Source organism: Wyeomyia smithii, chromosome 3 (assembly GCF_029784165.1).
Source record: "Wyeomyia smithii strain HCP4-BCI-WySm-NY-G18 chromosome 3, ASM2978416v1, whole genome shotgun sequence".
In the NCBI taxonomy this organism is placed as follows: Eukaryota; Metazoa; Arthropoda; class Insecta; order Diptera; family Culicidae; genus Wyeomyia; species Wyeomyia smithii.
In genome coordinates, this window is record NC_073696.1 from 236,082,616 (window position 1) to 236,101,887 (window position 19,272).

The following is a 19,272-nucleotide window of genomic DNA, read 5'->3' on the forward strand; positions in this document are numbered from 1 at the left end:
CGAACATAGAAATATATTCTGAATTTAAAATCCTACATAAAACGATAAATGACGTATTGAGCGAAAATTCTGCTGCCTTGAATATGTTGAAAGTTTTAAAGTAAATTAATTCACTTCAGCATTGCCATTGGTTGAATTGATAATGAAACTGTTTTCAACAGAAAACCAACAAATTACAAACTAAAAACTCTTTTTACCTTGAAATATTTAGTCGAGTGATTGACACGATTATTAATTGACAGAAAAAAACGGGATAAAAATGCATTTGGAATGCATTTTGGAATATTTATTGAACATCACATGTACAGACAGTCTATTTAATTTGAGTTTGCTCCTTGACATCGGACTCCCCCGAATTACAACTTGAGTCGAAACATAATTTATTGTCAATCAATGAAATCTGTAGCACGTAGAAGAGGTAGCAAAAAGTAAATCTTACCTGCACTCAACAGCAGCACCAGCAGTGCCAGGGCAATCCATAAGCTGCTACAAGGCATTCTGCCGGGAGACGGCATTCGGATCCACCGGGACATCCCCGAACGAAACTTTTCACTTACACACGCCCACTTGCTCTGGCCCCAAATGATACACTCCCGGACACACTTATTAGGAAAGGAAAAATGTTTCTTCCTCTTTTACTCGGCAGATGCGATGCGAGTATGTAGTGTCTTAATGCTCGGTCGTTTTCTCGCTTTTTCACCCCTGGCAATTGATATTTATCTTTCCGACAGCACACCATACATACCACTGAACCAGCAGCAGCCGGGCCAGCATGGAACAAAAAAAAAAAACAATGTTAACAGCTTCACTTTCTGTCACTTTTTCTTTTGATCTTCAAACTTGGCGCTAGTCCCGAATCATGCACACATGCTCCTAGACTCTGCTGCCAACAGCGCGAGATGACCAATTGTTTGGTGGTAGGGGGGGAGGGAAACAATTTTCGCCTACGAGTTTTAGGAAGTGGCAAATACGCACATTCGCACAAGTTTTTCCTCTGTCGGCGGCTGTCGTCGTGTAGGCAAGCAAAAACAAGAGCGATAACTTTTTTTTCGTTACGGTTGTTCGTTCTCAACCTTGCCCGTTACTGTTTCCCATCGGTGGAACATCCGTTACAGATGACTATGCCGCGACGAGTAACTTCCAGGGGAGGGAGCAGAGGTCATGGAAACTTTTCCGGCAAACCTCGCTTTGCCTCTGGTTGGGAAAAATTCTGTTTTGATTGCACGGCTTAGAGTCGGGAAAAATTTCAGAATTGCAGCCACGTTCTTCAGATAGGTGGCACATGTAAGAGTTAGCCCACACACGAGAACGTCCTGTTATTTTTTTTACAGCGTTGGCTTTGTCTCTGATTGAGAGAAGTGAATTAACTCAAATGTGGCAGATCACTAGGGCGTGGTCGGCTGAACACCGAAACCGGAATGTTTCTCCGCACCGTGATCGTCATCATCATCATCATCATCATCATCATCTTCACCACCGGTATAGTTGCTAGGAGTGAATTTAGGTAAAAACTTGCCTCTAATCCTGTCATCGAAAAAAGTTTTCGCCCATCGTTTATCTTTTGCACGCCATTTATCTTCGAGACGAAGTATGTTTTGTTTCTCCCACTCTGCCTGAGGAAAGCGCGCGTGCACAAAACAATCTATTCTCCTTATTTCCCGGAATGTTTTTCTTCCATCACAGGTTGGTTGAAATGCGATAGCACCGGAGACGGGCAGGAAAACTTTCAACAAGCGCTAAAATGTTTGCTTTCTGAAAGCCTCCGGGAGAGCGCCGCTAGTTCCCCGAGGTACTTCTGCCGCTGCGGTCCGGAGTTTTCGTAACTTCCTCCTGTTAGTCTGCGAACGAGAAGGGAAAAATAGAAAACGGACATAATGTAAATGAGATGGTTTTGCTGGTGATATCTGTGGTATGAACTTCGACAGTGAGCGAGTTTTTTGCTTGGAGCACCCGCAACCGCCCCGAAGATGCTTGGTGTGGTTTAATTACAGTGCATGCTTCGAGATGATTGTTTTCCTGGAGAAGAAGACTCCCATCCCAAGCCAATAAATGAACACAATTCTCGACCATGAACCATAACCAAAAGGCCCATAAAGCTACAACTTTGCCTTACAGTTTAACCTTTGTACAGATTCTGATTCGAGGGCATCGATCTTTTTTTGTGTTCCAGTACTACAGGCTAGGAAAATTTTCTCTCATACGAAGCTACGGAGAAACACAATCGAAACACGCCAATTTATATGTCGGGTGCTTTGTACATGCATTGTTCTAGGTGTGTACGACGTACGTAGAGACCGTTGATTCATTATACCATACAGGGTCTGACCAACTCAATCTGTAAGTATTCTGGGATAGATGTTGGCCAACCATACGGACTTCGGAAAGAACAGGGAATCGTTTGTCTTTCGTCGTTACAGGGTCATTTCGATGTCTTTCCCACAGTGATATATCCTAAGGTAAGGGAGGGTGGAAGAAGTCGATAAGGAAAAGTATACTGACTGGGAGCAGAAAGCATTTCGATTGATATAACTTTGCGGTTCAAGCCAAAGTCTGGTCACTGGTGCAGCACAGAACACACAGCGAAGTGATTTCGGATGGAACCTAAACGGAGTTCGATCGAATAGAAATGTTATTTTTACGGTTCGGGATTATTCATTGGGTTTCCGAGAATGGATCGAAAATGAACGTCGATTCGAGTGAGGGCAATCAATAATCCTGGCTTCGGAACGCTTTCATGAATGTTGCAGGTATACTTTGACGTGTAAACTGATTTATATTTATCTCCATCTAAGCCCTGCTAAGCCCGTTGTTGCGTTCAGAATCCGGGGCTTACCAAATAACGCTTTGCAGGATTGCAGATTTTTATAGCTCACGTTGTCCGTCTAAATCGGTTTAGCGTTTTTTTCTTCTACACACGCTAATTGCTGCATTCACGATAAGGGAAATAGGATATAATAAATAATATATCACAAACCAATTGTACGTGTTTGCGAGGTATTCGAGAACTTTCACCTTGTTTCGCTGTTGAAAAATATCATGACACTGATATTAAAACAAATCACTTATAAATAATAATGGCGTAGACATTGAATACTTATTCTAGTATAGCATGCATATAATCAAAAATTTATAGTTGACTCGTCGAAAAAGATTATATCTGTAAAGTTTATTGTCCTATAAGTAAAATATTCAACAATTAGCCGATAAAACGCCTCCAAAAATCGCTTATTCTAAGTCACGCACGGTGTTTATGAAGCAATTCCAACAAGTGTGCCCTTAGGCTTTGCTGCTATATTTCCAAGAACCTGCTGAGCATTAGCATGCGCTGTGGATGTTAATAATGCTTAGAAATTAATTGGCGGCGATTTCCATTTGCATAGAACAGGTGTAAATGTCTGCCAAGCGGAGTAAAATGGATGTATATTATCTTAAATAGTGCTTTGATTGTGATTTTGTTCCCTCAACGTTCAGCACAGTCACAAGTGGAATGAGAGAAGGCTCCAGTGTGAAAATAATTTCCGGTTATCGGAGGCTTTCTTATTTCAACGAATTTGAATTTTTGTTTTACATAATAGATTCAATCGAAACCTGGATGGTTGTACGAGATGGGTACATTTTAAATCAAAATTTTCCGTAGACTTAATAAACGCACACCAATGCCGATTACATATAAATATCCCCAGTTGTAAGAAGAAAAGGATTTCAGCACACATTGAACGTTTGTGATTATTGTGCAATTTCAAGCAACATAGAACAATCATTTTAATTTTTAAATAGTAATTTTTTTATGGACAAAATATGTACTATTATACGTTTTTTTTTTTGAATCACGAATAATTTTTGAAAAGGGTTTATGTAAAAATGCTATAAAATATTATTAACATTTTAGTGCTAAAACGGTATTATTTCTGATCGGTGTGATGTCCTAGGCAAAGTTGTGGCCATTACGCAGCAGACGATGTCTTCACCCTACCGCGAATTGAAGCCCAGATTCTGGGCCCCAGAACGAAATAAACGGGACTTCATTTTTACTTGACTTTGCCTCCTTCGCCACAGCTAGACATTGCAACTAGTGAATTGGATTGTACAGAGTAGCGATGTGATGATGAAAAACCCCGTGTGATTGTGTTAAATACGGAGAGCACTAACGCAAAAGCAAGAGGCGCACAGGTTATTTATGTAAGAGCAACTTTCCAGTATTACTTGAGTGTATTTGTACAAGTCTCTGACACGCGTAATAAGTGGAAACGGAAACAAAGGTCAGTTCCTAAAAAAATGCCAATCACCGACGCCCAGGGAGGCGACTCCACCCAGGACCCTAACTTACGACCCGTTTTATTAACGGACCGGCGCCAACGGCTTTACTTCCTCATGCTTTGGAAGCCGTGATCCCAGAGATTTTTCGCCTCAGAAAATCTCCCGGTGCCGGCTAGGATTGAATCTAGACCAGTTGGGTTGGTTGTGAGTGGATCACGCCACCTCACAACCATCGACACCTATGTCGGCGGTGGGATTCGAACCCAGGCGTCGATTGCAAAAAAAAAATTATTAATAATTAAAAATAGGAGGGGTGGAGGTGACATAAAATTAGTGATGGGGTGCTGAATCTGCGGCCGCCTAGGGGGGGTTCTCCGATAGCCAAGAGTGGACGTGACTCAGGTCCCCAACTTCGAAAATAAATCCACCGCTATATGTGACGCTTCACAACCGTTCCGTGATAAGGTCCGTGATCGGTTACTTATAACACCGTTTGAGTGACTACACGCTTTTATTAACTTTAAACTAAGTAACAATAATTTATTCACATCTAATTTTATACATTAAAAGAAGGCCATAGTGCGGCGAGAACGACCCTTTCCTATCCGTGACTGATCGGCAACTGGACTCCAACTCCTGGTTTCGCGCTATATTTGATCCGCACCGCTGCTGTGGTAGTGTTATCTCCCGCTTATCTCTGCTGATCCGTCTCTCGGAGTTTTATAGCTCTTGGCGGGATCGAGGATCGCAAGTGATGACGTCACTGGTACGCACAGGAGGGATGTGCATTTTTCCTACAACTCGTAGACATCCTCACCCACCCAGAAATATCTGGATTTCTGAAATAGAAGAACCTCTCGACTGGCTATAGGAAAGGATAGGATTGATGCGGACTGATGACATATTGCAAATTATTCGGCATTTTCGGGCAATGGCAAAAGGCATAGTTTCTCCACAGGACGTGTTAAAGTACCTGTGTCAGTTTTAAGGTCAACTACGCGTACAATTCCATCCGGTCCAGGGTGGATACATATAATTCTACCCATTTTCCAACGAGTGGGTGGCAGATTTTCGTCCCTTATAACTGCTAACCTGCCGATGTCTATTTGAATAGGTGGACGCCATCGTTTCATTCGTCCCTGCAGCTGACACAAATACTCTCTCTGCCATCTCTTCCAAAAATCTTGAAGTAAACGCTGTATCAACTGCCAATGCTTTAAACGATTAATTGGAACTGTTTGCAAAGGGTAATCAGGAAGAGCTTGCAACGAAGAGCCGGTTAAAAAATGAGACGGAGTAAGCGGTTCCAGGTCGTTTGGATCGTCTGAAATGGGTGTGATCGGTCGTGAATTCAAGCACCCTTCCACTTGAACCAGTAGCGTGCTCATATCCTCTGGTGACGTAGTATGATTCCCGATGACACGTATCAAGTGATACTTTGCAGACCGAACAGCTGCCTCCCAAAGTCCTCCGAAGTGGGGCCCGCTGGGTGGGCTGAAATGCCAGTGAATACCTTCATCAGCACATGCTTTGGTTACACCTCCACCATGCCCTTTATCTGTCAGTAATCGTCGTAATTCCTGTAGCTTATTCCGAGCTCCTACAAAATTAGTTCCGTTGTCGGAATATATATCGGATGGTCGCCCCCTTCTGGCGGTAAACCGACGTAGTGCCTGCAAAAATCGATCGGTTGAGAAATCTCCCACGAGCTCCAAATGAACGGCCTTTGTGCAAAGGCACACGAATATAGCTGCATAAGTTTTTATAGCAGCTCGACGTGGTACTGGTCGTACATATATAGGCCCGAAATAATCTACTCCGGTTCGTGAAAAGGGTCGGGAAATAGTTGTGCGAGCAGGAGGTAGATCACCCATTTGTTGTTGTGCTGGAGTAGGCTTTGATCGAAAGCATTTATAACATTTATGCACTATTTGTTTAGCGAGATTTCGCCCTCCAAGTGGCCAGAAGCGCAGCCTTACCACACTAAGAAGTAGCTGCGGACCAGCGTGCAATAACTGGTGATGGTATTGTAGTAAGATGAGTCGAGTTAAATAGTGACGAGCTGGAAGAACAATTGGGTGTTTAACATTTTCTGGTTCCCTGGAGTGAATCAGCCGCCCACCAATCCTGAGTAATTTGTCATTTTCAGATATAAACGGTTTGAACCATCGCAATGGCGATCTATTTGAGATTGTTTCACCCTTCATTAGTGCCTTGTATTCCTCCGGGAATGCCTGCTGTTGAACGCGTTGAATTATCCTGTATTCAGCTGTCCTTAGCTCGTTTGTCGTAAGCCAACCAGTTCGCTTCACCTTGTTTGAGCCACGAAATAAATCTATAAATCGTAGGCACAGCGCCGTTTGCCGAATCAAATTAGTGTAAGAAGAAAATCGACTAATATACCAATCGTTTAAATCGTTTTCTACCGATGTAATTAGCGCAGTCACACCACGCTTCCTCTCCTCTTCGATTTCACCACACGCTCTTAGTTCCAAGGAATTTGGCCATTCGTTCGAATCTTGCTGCAGCCAGTTTGGTCCATGCCACCGAAAATTGTTATCGATGAGTTCCTCTGGATAGACTCCTCTCGAAATCAAATCTGCCGGATTGTGAATTCCTGGTACATGTCACCATTCACACCCTTCGGTTAATGATTGTATGGTAGCTACTCTGTTGGCGACGAAAGCGGTCCAGGTGCTTAGAGGTGACTGCAGCCAACGCAACACGCACGTAGAGTCGGTCTAAAAGTGAGAGCTCACCATTAATCCGGTTGCCTTTTGGATCTGTCTGAAGAGAAGCGCAGCTAATCGAGCCCCGCACAGCTCTAATCTAAGGATTGTCACGCACTTTAGAGAAGCAACCTTGGACTTTGCCGAAAATAGTTGAACCATTACTCGCCCCTCCTTGTTTTGACTCCGAATATATAAACATGCCCCATACGCCTTCTGTGAGGCGTCTGAGAAACAATGTATTTCAACAGCTACAGCTTCTGCGATTATAACGCATCGATTACCATGAATTTGATTTAGTAGGGGTAGCTGCTGATGGTATTTCCTCCATGCCTCCATGCCTCACTGAGCCTCTGTTCATCCTTATCCTTCAGGGTCCATGACAGCTGCATAAACAATTTCGCCATCGTAATTGTAGCTCCCACCAGCCCAAGCGGATCGAAAAGTGTCGCTATAATTGAAAACAATTGCCGTCTTGATAGTGTTGTTACATCGCTTAAGGGTGGAATATTGAACCCAAAGCCGAAGACATCCTTCCCCGGCTGCCATATCAACCCTAGAGTCTTTATGACTGGATCTGGATCCAATGTAATCCCTAGCGAGTCTTGAATTGCCAAACTGTCTTCCGGGATTCCGTCTAACACCTCTGCTGAATTCGATGCCCATTTCCTTAAATGAAATCCGCCGCTTTCCATTAACGCTTCAAGCTGCATTCTCAGGTTGGTTGCCTCTGTTACATTGTCCGAACCCGTTAGCACGTCATCCATGTATGTATCCATTGCGATTGCCCTTGCCGCGAGTGGATAGTGTTCCTCCTCATCCATTGCCAACTGTTTGAGCGTTCTTGTAGCCAGAAATGGAGCCGGTTTGGTGCCGTAGGTCACAGTATTCAGCTCGTAAGTAGCCACCTCCTCCTCCGGGGTTGGACGCCATAAAATCGATTGAAGTGGTCTTTCGTCTTGATGCACAATTATTTGTCGAAACATTTTTTCGACATCTGCTACCAGCATGATTTGCTTGGTTCGACAGCGAAGTATAATTATCCTAAGATCGTCTTGAATGGACGGGCCCGTGAGCAACACATCGTTCAGTGACACACCTGACGATGTTTTACACGACGCATCGAACACCACCCGAACCTTAGTGGTAGTGCTCGCCTCCTTGATAACCAGATGATGGGGTAAGTAGCAGCGCTTGACCGTCTTTTGGGTTGTGTTGTTGACCTTTCGCATGTGTCCTAGGCGAAGATATTCTTCCATAAACGAGCCATATAGTTTCCGTAGATCCTCATCCCTGGCCAACCTGCGTTCTGTCCCCAAAAGACGCCTATAAGCAATCCCCCTGGAATCACCTAATTTCGACATGATATCTTCTTGTTTAGGTAATGAAACGATATAACGGCCGTCCGCTGCACGCTTCACGGAATGGGTAAACAAATCCTCACAGCGTTTTTCTTCTGGTGAAAGATTGCAGTTCGACTCAATTTCTTCACACGCCCAAAATCGAGTCACCAGTTCCTCCAAATGATCTGTAGTTGACACGTTGCAACTAATCTGCATACTGTTTTCCGGTACCGACTGCGCACCACACACCACCCATCCGAAAACCGATTCGTGTAGCACTGGTAATTGTTTACTAATAACCATTTGGCGGCCCGTGCTAAAAAACTCGAAGAAAGACTCAATTCCAAGTACGATATCAATTCCTTTAGAAACGCCAAATGCCGGGTCCGCTAATTGAATACCTTGTGGAATCGGCCAGCCAATAGTGTCCACAGTGACTGTTGGTAGGTTTGCTGTCACCTTGGGTAACACGAGAAAGCTCATAAAACGAGAAAAATTTGACACACGGGAACGTACCAATGCCCAAATTCGTTGCTTAACCTTAGTTGATCCTTGTCCGATCCCTGATACGGAAATATCTACCTTATCTCGAACAACCTGTAACCGCTGGTTTAATCGCGTTGGTATAAAATTGCTCTCCGACCCCGAGTCGAGTAGAGCTCTTGCTTGTATCCGATTGCCACTGTCGTCCTCAATGACAATTACCGCCGTCGCCAGGAGAACTTGGGACGAATAATTAACCGCACCTGCCGCCACTGCCCTGGAGTTTGCCAGATTTGCCACTTGTGTAGAGGGGGTAGAGGTAATATGAGAAGGATTTGAGATTTCTCTCTGACCGGACATATTAGAACCTTGAGTCCCCGACTCCTTAGCCTCATGTCCCTTTCCGCTCCGGAAACAAACCAGGGTGTGATGTCTTCCCTTACAATTTCGACAAAAGTATTTTGATTGACAGTCTTTCGCGTGGTGACCTTGTTTAAAACAGTTGCGACATAGCGAGTGAGCCCGTAGCATAGAATCCCTTTCCGCGACGGTCAATCCTTGAAATGTTGTGCACTGGTACAATGGATGATTTTCCTTGCATGCGACACAACGGGCACCTTGAGTTTGTGTTGTGTTGAAGCTGGTTTTAGACCCGACCAACTTAAATTTGCCTGTTGGTTGAGAAGACTGGCCACTCCTAGTGTCAGCCACCCTCGCAGGTAGAGATTCCAAAATTTCAATTCGCCTTTGAAGAAAATCGGTCATCTCCTTTAGTGAGTCCGTTTCTGAAGCAGCCGAGTGTTCTCTCCATCCTCTCCTTGTGAACGGATCTAGGCGCGAAGCGAGCAGGTTAACCAAAAGTAAATCCTTATAATCCCCCGGTTGCACAATTTGGTCAAGCGTTTGAACGACACGTTGGAAAGTCTCCAGCAAAGCATGTAAATCCACGACCGATTCTTTAGATAAAGTTGGCAATTTGAAAAGCGTTTGGATTTGCCGTTTTTTCAGTTGCTTGCTGTTGTTGTATCGCCTTAACAGCATCTCCCATGCAACCTTGTAGTTAGCACTAGTGATTTTTATTGGTTCAATGAGGCTTTTAGGTTCACCCTGCAGGCATCCTTTCAGGTAATGAAATTTTTCTACCTCTGGTAAATCTGGCTTCCAATGAATGAGGGGATGAATAGGTCGCGGAAACCTAGCCAATCATCTATGTCTCCGTTGAAGGTTTGAAGTTTAATCTGCGGTAAGCGCACGTGATCAGTTGTGCTTTGTGACACTGAATCATTAGCTCGAATAGTTTGCTCCAAAACGGGTGGATCCTGTCTTTCCTTGGCTCTGTCCATAAGAAAAGACTTTGCCTTATAATACTGCTCACTAAATTCCTGCCTTTCATTATCGTATGTCTCCCCCTTCGAAACGTAGTCATCGTGAGCCTTAATTTCAATTAACGTGTCGCAAAATTTCTCCCACAGTTCATCAATCTTCTCCAAACGTACAGCCACATCACTAGCGGTCCTCTCTTCACTGAAAGATTCAACGAACTCCCATCTGTCCGTAAATTGAGCTTGGACGTCTTTTAACCGCGTAACCAGTAACTTTAGTGTTGCTGTTTTCTTAGTCGTGGAAGCTGCAGCTGGCGCCATGTTGCTTCGTTGTTGCAGTAACCGATAAAGTTTGATAATTTTAGTGTATTATCCGTTGAATGGTCCTAGCTTGGCTAGGCATATACTATGTGCAGCACTGACCTTACAAAAAAATAATATGCGCTAAAGCGATCAAATTGATGATGAACCTGGTGATCATAAATCGGGATGGCCGTGACACTCGGTGATTGGATGATTGTGATTAGACGCAGAAGAGAGGGGAAACGAATATGTAGTATCGAAATATGCCAGCCTCGGCTGGACATATACTGTGGTAACTCACCACACGAACCAATAGTGGTTGCAGCCCAATAGCATTCCACGGTCGAACAGAATACCCAGCAATTCGTTAGTTAAGGGTTGTAGCCGGAGAGTATTTATTTATTAAAAGTGTGTATATCTGAGTCCCAGCTTCGGTGGGCACATACTATTTGTTCACTCACCTGGAGAAAAATATTGCTGCGCTCCCAGGTGGAAGTGAATTACCAGCCTCTCCTTGTAGACCAGCCAGTCAGTCAGTCCCTTAGGCAAGAAAAAATTCTCCTCCTTTCCAGTATCCAGGTTATCGATATCAGAAATACGCGTGCGGTCGAAATCCAGATGTTGATTTAGCGTTATCGCTGCTCTGCGATGATGAATTGTACCCCTTGTAGTATAACTCCAATATGGCACACCAAGCCAAATGATGCCAGTAAAGCGCGGGATGAAATCCAAATCGCAATGGCCGCCAGTCGACTGTATTAATCCAATATCCGAAACGCCTTTGATCCAAGTACAATGGCGTAGTGACGCGATAGGTTGCCAATTAAACCAAATAAATCCGCCGTTCCAAATCCGGCTCGAAGGACCAGAATGATGGGGTGCTGAATCTGCGGCCGCCTAGGGGGGGTTCTCCGATAGCCAAGAGTGGACGTGACTCAGGTCCCCAACATCGAAAATAAATCCACCGCTATATGTGACGCTTCACAACCGTTCCGTGATAGGGTCCGTGATCGGTTACTTATAACACCGTTTGAGTGACTACACGCTTTTATTAACTTTAAACTAACTAACAATAATTTATTCACATCTAATTTTATACATTAAAAGAAGGCCATAGTGCGGCGAGAACGACCCTTTCCTATCCGTGACTGATCGGCAACTGGACTCCAACTCCTGGTTTCGCGCTATATTTGAACCGCACCGCTGCTGTGGTAGTGTTATCTCCCGCTTATCTCTGCTGATCCGTCTCTCGGAGTTTTATAGCTCTTGGCGGGATCGAGGATCGCAAGTGATGACGTCACCGGTACGCACAGGAGGGATGTGCATTTTTCCTACAACTCGTAGACAATTAGAATGAAATTTGTAAGGACCTTTTTTTTTTTTTTGTTCATCTATAATTTATTTGACACGGCACAAATACAATTTAATGTTTAACGGCGCCAATTATATTTGGTAGCTTACTTTCTAAAGTATCTTAATAACTAAAAGCAAATTTTTTATCCTCGCTGCCGACTACGAGCTGAATCTAAATGTAACTTAAGGCTATAATATTTTGCATTAAAAGCACTGGTTTACTGTATGATGGTTTTCATTGCCATAGGTAAGCACATGTTCCGCTGCTGGGCCAAGATATTACGGACTGGCATATTGGGTTGTCTCCCTCGGGACCTGAGAGTATCGTGCGGGTCTAGTTGCTGTTTCCGGATCCGGGGTCTTAACGTGTTCTTGTCGTTTGGTTGGATGTAGGCGGAAGGGAATAGGATTAAACTGGGGCGTGGATGGATTTCAGAAAAACGTATATAAGAGACATGTAGGATAGGTCACGGCTCGCCAAGACATCACGAACAGGAACAGCCGGCTGCCTACTTTCGGCCTGCAGGGAAGCTATTAATTTAGACCTGGCGTCACGGTGTACAGGGCATGACCACACAACGTGCTCTATGTCGTGATAACCTTCACCACAGGCACAGATACCACTCTCCCCGAGCCCAACACGACGGAGATGCGCGTCAAATCTATAGTGATTGGACATAAGCCGGGACATCACGCAAATGAAATCCCGACCTACATCCAACCCCTTGAACCACGGGTTCGTCGACACCTTGGGGATTATGGAATTTGTTTATTTGTGATTAAATTCATCTGACACTAAGTTTTAATGAATTGAAAACCTTAACTAAATTACAGCAAAGTCGAACTAATTAGCCTATTTTTGAATCGATGGATAGGTTCGTTGAATAAAAATAAGTCTTCAACTAATGAAAAGGCACGAATGCACGCGGCGACTGGTTCATTATAACCATAAGATGTTCGATGAAATCTAGGCACAAGTAACGAATCGTTGCGCAACGTTCTCTGCGGTGCTCGCAAAGCAAGCAGCGAAAGCAGCCAAGGTGAGTCGATTTCTCCGTTGAGAAGCTTTCCAATAAGAATCGCTTGCTGAATTGATCGTCGTCGTTGCAGCGTATCTAAACCCAGGAGTAGACATCGGTCAGGATACGAAGGAAGTTCCGATGGATTGCGCCATGGTAAATCTTTTAAAGCCAGTCTGAGGAAACGTTTCTGTATGCGCTCGATTCTTGTACTCCACGAGGTTTGATGTGGACACCATACAACAGCAGCAGTTTCCAAAAGAGGACGAACTAGAGCACAATATAGTGCCTTAAAACAGTGGGGATCGGAAAAATCCTTAGCTATTTTCGAGATGAATCCTAGTTGACGACTCGCTTTGGATATAACCGCTGAGCGATGAAGGTCAAACGTCAATTTCGAATCTAGCAGGATGCCAAGGTCGTTTACCTGATCTACTCTCGTTAGTGTAACGCCATCGATTTCGTACGCAAACTCAATAGGCTTGGAGATGCGATGAAATGTAATTACTACACATTTGCCAATACTTAGAGTTAGCTTATTTCTTTGGCACCAACTAGCAAAAATATTGAGTAATAATTGTAGACGTTCACAGTCCTCCACGGAACGCACAACGAAATAGAGTTTCAGGTCATCCGCATAAATCAGTTTACAGTTATTCTCAAGCAATATGGCGGCATCGTTAAAAAATAGTATGAAAAGCAGTGGACCCAGGTTGCTTCCTTGAGGTATCCCTGACGCATTAGTGAAAGGTTCCGAAGTGCAGGAATCAATTTTTACTCGCAGTGCTCTATCCGAAAGGTACGATTCAAACCATGAAACTAGTTTACTTGAGGCACCGAGTCGAGAGAGTTTACAGAGCAATATTCGATGGTCAATCTTGTCAAAAGCGGCTTTCAAGTCGGTATATATCACATCCATCTGAGCCTTCATTTCCATGGTCGCAATACAGGTGGAAGTGAATTGCAGTAAATTACTAGCCACCGATCGGCCGGGCATAAAACCATGCTGATCAAAAGAGATGTAATTTTTAGTTCGCTCTAACAGTACGCCGCACACAATAATCTCGAAAAGTTTTGATGCAGCAGAGAGACTTGTTATTCCACGGTAGTTTGACACGTTTCTACGATCACCATTTTTGTATACAGGAAACATGTAGGACTGCTTCCACAAAAGTGGAAACTTTCCCTCATTGAACGAGCGGTTGAAAATACAGCACAGTGGATCTACTAATGCAGCTATACAACGGGTCAAAACCACAGCTGGAACTCCATCTGGACCAGGTGAATAGGAGCACTTCAATTTCTTCGCTGCTTCAACAACCATTTCATTTGTAATGACGAAAGATCGTAAATCGACCAAATCAGCTGGGACGTCAGAGGCAGCGTACTCGGCCTCCTGCTGAGATGTGCAACCTGAGTTGAAGACCGAAGCAAAATGTCTAGCAAAAAGGTTACATGTGGTTGCAGCAGTCGAGGCGGTTTCATCGTCGAGGAAAACACTCGATGGGATCGAAGAAGTATTCCGTTTGGAATTTACAAAGTTCCAAAAACCTTTCGGATTGCGCCGAAGACTCGATTGAATTCTCAGGACGTACGACTTATAGAGTGCAGCGTTAACTCGACGGTAAGCGTTACTGGCTATCTGAAAATTATACTTGTGTTCGAGTGTTCGATGGCGCCGCAATCTACGTTGACATGCGTTACGCTCACGTTTTAGTTTACGTAATCCCGGTGTGCTCCACGCAGGCGAAGCTGCAGCACGTTTGGTTGGTACATTTGTCAGCAGCCACGAGCATATTTCGTCACTAAACTTATCAGCCATATCATCAACGTCACTAGAAGCAAAAAGCAGATCCCAATTCACCGTTGACAAGTACGCAAGTAAAGCAGCAAAATTGATCCTACGGTAATTAAGCGTTCGCTCAGCATTGGCGACAATCGGTGCGATACCATCAGTGACGGCGGGCAAAGACATCTCTAACGGTGGGTGGTGACTGTCGATAGGTAAGAGCGGAACGGGGCAAACATTGACACTTAACTTCTGCTCAAAAGTGCAGAAAACCAAATCAAGTGTACGATTCAGGCGGTTGCGTACGAGATTTGCCTGGCTTAAATTCATGAAATCCATGCCATCTAGTAAAATACTACTTGATTGAGGAAGTTGGTTTCCATTACTACAATAGATACCGTCAATGCCACTCATCCATTGCATGCGTGGTTGATTGTAGTCACCACAAACGAGAATCGTATCTTCTAGAGTAGAATTCGTTCTAATTTCGTCAATAGTTGCTAAGTGGTCATTCATAGTGCAGATGTCGCTGCTCCTGTCTGGCGGAATATACACTGCACAAATAAGCAGCTTTTTGCCTTTGACGACGGAAGACACACAAATCTGTTCCAAGCTTTGTCCGTTAGTTGTACATATAGTTTTACTAGTATTACATTGAGCAACAGCAACAAGCACACCTCCAAGACGAGATTTACAACTATTTTGAGGGCTACGATCACACCGGAACACATTGTATGCAGTACCAAAAAGCTGAAGGTCGTTAATGTCATTGTTTAGTCCAGTTTCCGTCAAAATGATGACATCGTATGAACATTCGCTAGCAGCCAGGAACAAGTCGTCAATTTTAGTGCGTAGGCCGCGGACGTTCTGATAGAAAATCCAAATGGCATCGTTGTCGTCGGGAGAAGTACGCTGCAACGTGCAACAATTTAGTGTTGGGTCGTTGTTTGTTAAATTAAGATACTCGCCTTTGGCGGGAACCTGAAGGTTCCCACCATCCGTATAACATCGCAGAAAGGCAAAATTGTCGGCATTCTGTGCAGTCGTGCAGGATGCGTCATAGTCGGAGCTGCAGCTTACTGGGTGGAGTTTTTTGACTGGTCGATGAATTCTCTGAATCTAATTCCAATCGGCCAAGTAGCGGCATCTAAAGATTTGTCCTTTAAAGCTGGATCCAGGCCAATTTTAAAGGAAACGAATGTCATGTTTGAAACATCCATTCCCTTTGGAACAAGACGAATGATATCCACTGGGTCGGTCAAATCCAAACATTTTCCGATAATTTTATTCACGTCATCATTTGTAATCATTGGTTGAAAGCCGGATAAATAAAGCCAGAACTTTGGCGGCGGTGCAGCAGCAGCAATGAACGAGACCGAGAGATCACTGATGTCGATTGATTTCGTGCCACGATCACTGGTAGGTAATAATATCTGCTCAGGCTCCTTACGACGGCGTTTAGCTCCTACTTTGGGCCACTGAATAATTTTCGGTTCACCTCCAACAGTTGAACAATCGGTTTTGCACACAAAATCATCTACTTTTTTATTTAAAGCCTCAACCAAACCAGAAAGCTGGTGCACTTGCTGTAACCACCTTCCCAGTTCCCCTCTGGTCCAAGCATTTTGCCAACTGATGATCGTATTCTGACGTACAAATGAGAAAAATTCATTAAAGGCAATTGGTCTTTCATAAACTCCACCGTTTGTTGCGCCCCCTTAGCCAAAGAGTCCGCTTTCTCATTGCCCGGTATCGAGCAGTGAGAAGGGACCCACGCTAAGGTAATCTGATACGATTTTTCGGATAAAGCACTCAGATGTTCCCGTATTTTCCCCAGGAAATACGGAGAGTGCTTAACATCTTTCATCGATCGGAGAGCCTCAATGGAACTAAGACTGTCCGTAAAGATGAAATAATGGTCCGTGGGCATTTTTTCGATAATCCCTAGGGTGTACTGAATTGCAGTCAATTCTGCGACGTAAACAGAAGCAGGATTATCAAGCTTATGGGAGACGGTTAAATTGTTATTGAAAATACCGAAGCCAGTGGACCCATCAAGAAGTGATCCGTCAGTGTAGTACATATTGTCGCAGTTGATTTTTCGATATTTATTGGAAAAAAATTTGGGGATCTGCTGCACGCGTAAATGATCCAGGATTCCACGAGTTTCTTCTATCATGGATGTATCGAAAAACACAGTAGAATCAGAAGTATTTGATAAGTCGACACGATTTGGAATATTCGAAGAAGGGTTAATGTTATGGGACATGTGATTGAAATACAATGTCATAAAACGGGTTTGAGAATTAAGTTCGATTAACCTTGCAAAATTTTCAATCACAGGACGGTTCAAGACCTCACATTTGATAAGAATGCGAGAAGACAGGCTCTAGAAGCGGTTTTTCAATGGTAGTACTCCAGCTAAGACCTCCAAACTCATCGTATGGGTCGACTGCATGCAACCCAAGGCGATACGCAAACAACGATATTGTATTCGCTCCAGTTTGATCAAATGTGTGTTTGCTGCGTTTAAGTAGTTTAATCTTTTTTTTTTTGTGCTACGTTTCGTTTACTTATTTACGACGCGAGTGGAACAGTGAAATTGTTCAATGAAGTGTGGAATATTAAACTGTGCCCAAAGCGACAGCCACTTGCTCTGGCGTTGCCATGGAACTTGCAACCGCACTTTCCATGCTGCGTGCATAGGTGCTCGGAGGAACCACGAGGAAATCCTTCGCACCTTTATGCTGCCTCTGTGTCAAGACTGTCAGGAAAGATTCGTGACGGAGCTCAACCTGAAGGCATTAACAGCGCAACTTAAAAACATCACAGAAAATATTGGCAAATCGATGGAAACAAACCATAAATTGCTCACAAATTATCAAACACTCAGCAAGACCCACGTCGACTCGCTCGAGGAAATAGAAAAAACCCTAATTGCAATCAAACATAACATTTCTATTGCCGCAAGTAACAACAATGCCAGGGCCACAGAAATAAAAAATCAATTATCTTCGCTTCTCGACGCACCTACGGACGCCACAGCGGCAGTCGGAACGCATGCAGAAAAAATGCTTGAAGAAATAAACCAAAGCATTTCTAACATTGCCAGCAGCAACGAAGCCAGTACAGCTGAAATTAAAAATACTTTGTCATCACTTTTCGTAACACCTTCGGACACCACATCAGCTGTAGAAGCAATCAATATCCCGCTGGAAACGCACTCATCGTCTATCCCAGTGCAAGCTCATCAGAACTTCGTCAGCAATAAAGAATCAACTTCTGGCTGGCGCTTCATTGGAAGTAAAAAAAATATGGAAATGTGACTGGTCGCAATATGACGCAAAGCAGCGTTTACGTCGTCTACAAGAAAAAAAAGAAGACAAAGCCAAGCAAAGGCGAAAGCAACGGAAGCAGCAAAACCATAGTACCAACAACAGCAATAACATTACTAGTAGCAGGAACAACAGTAACATTCGCATAAATAACAGCAACAGTAGCAACAACAACATCATCAACCACAGTAGCAGCAACAACAACGAAATTGGAACCATCACGCAGCGCAACACACCACCTTCACTTTTACCTCTTGACAAGGAATTATTGGCCGCAGCACGCATACATTTCTCTGGACAACAAAACAAGGATATTAGAACAAAATTCATCAATTTTCAAAAAGGCGAAACTATCAACCCGTACAGAACTGAAAATGTTCGCACTGGCCAGACTGAAAATGTAAACAACAATAACAGCGACATCAGCAACAACAACTCAACGTCAACATCCACACAACCACACGACAGCCAATTCGAACTGGACACAATGCGGCCTCCTATAGTGCGCTTAACGCAGCAGTCAACAAACGGCGATGGGCGCTTTTTAAAGGCTAGACTTCGTGACCCGAATATAATGAAAATCGTCCGCCTGTACCTTGCGTTCATGAACGACCAGCAACCAACAGTATGTGTAGATGGTTACACATCAACTAGTATCCGAATGCTGTTAGCTTCCGAAGGACTACCAGTAAGCACCGTACATCTGCTGCGCATTTTCCAGGAAGTCTACCAGGAATACGGGTTGTCACCCTCGGAAGCAAAAGCTGACCTACAGACGTACAGGACCTTTCTACTTAGCGAACGGACACATCGGCTGCAGCAATTGCGCGTAAGTCACGTAAATATTCACAAGTAAAGACGCCCAATTTGGAAAGTAATAGTGTAAGTTTACATAGACGATTTTCACATTCCACACAGAATGCAATAATGATACCCTCTTTGGAGGAAGAAAGTAATTATTCAATTGAAAATATTTCACATTCCGAACAGAATGCTAAAACGACACCCTCTCTCGAGGAAGTAAATACTACTTTAGCATTTATTGCTGGCAAAGAACATATCTTCTGTTCCGTCTACTTTCCACCGGAACATGCTCATAAACATTCATATGAATTATTTTTCAAAACTCTAGAATCTATTATGTCTAACATGAAACCAGAAGTAAAACTGCATGTCTATGGCGACTTCAACCAACGTAATGCAGACTTTATCGTAGACATTGAAAATGAATCTATCTTACTCCCAGTCGTAGGCGAAAACGAAACACTGCAGTATCTTTTTGGCAAAACCTCACAACGTGGTCTATATCAAATCAATCATGACAAAAACAAACAAAATG

General features: G+C 43.7%; 2 protein-coding genes across 4 annotated transcripts in view; both read right to left on the bottom strand.

Annotated features, from left to right (window-relative positions):
• The window catches only part of LOC129727135 (zwei Ig domain protein zig-8-like), a 465,271-nt gene that overhangs the window by 405,585 nt on the left and 40,414 nt on the right, over positions 1 to 19,272 (bottom strand). For all 3 annotated transcript variants that reach the window (XM_055684625.1, XM_055684624.1, XM_055684623.1), the window contains exon 2: positions 440 to 1,838. In XM_055684625.1, coding sequence (XP_055540600.1) covers positions 440 to 533 — 94 coding nt within the window. In that variant the 5' untranslated portion in view covers positions 534 to 1,838. The remainder of the gene's footprint in view (positions 1 to 439; positions 1,839 to 19,272) is intronic.
• LOC129729118 (uncharacterized) lies at positions 1,386 to 10,455 on the bottom strand. The gene is made up of 5 exons (XM_055687601.1): positions 9,956 to 10,455; positions 8,846 to 9,878; positions 7,333 to 8,788; positions 6,661 to 6,856; positions 1,386 to 1,524 (listed from the first exon to the last, which is right to left on the bottom strand). Exons 1-5 carry the CDS (start codon positions 10,453 to 10,455, stop codon positions 1,386 to 1,388), a joined length of 3,324 nt encoding a protein of 1,107 aa, XP_055543576.1.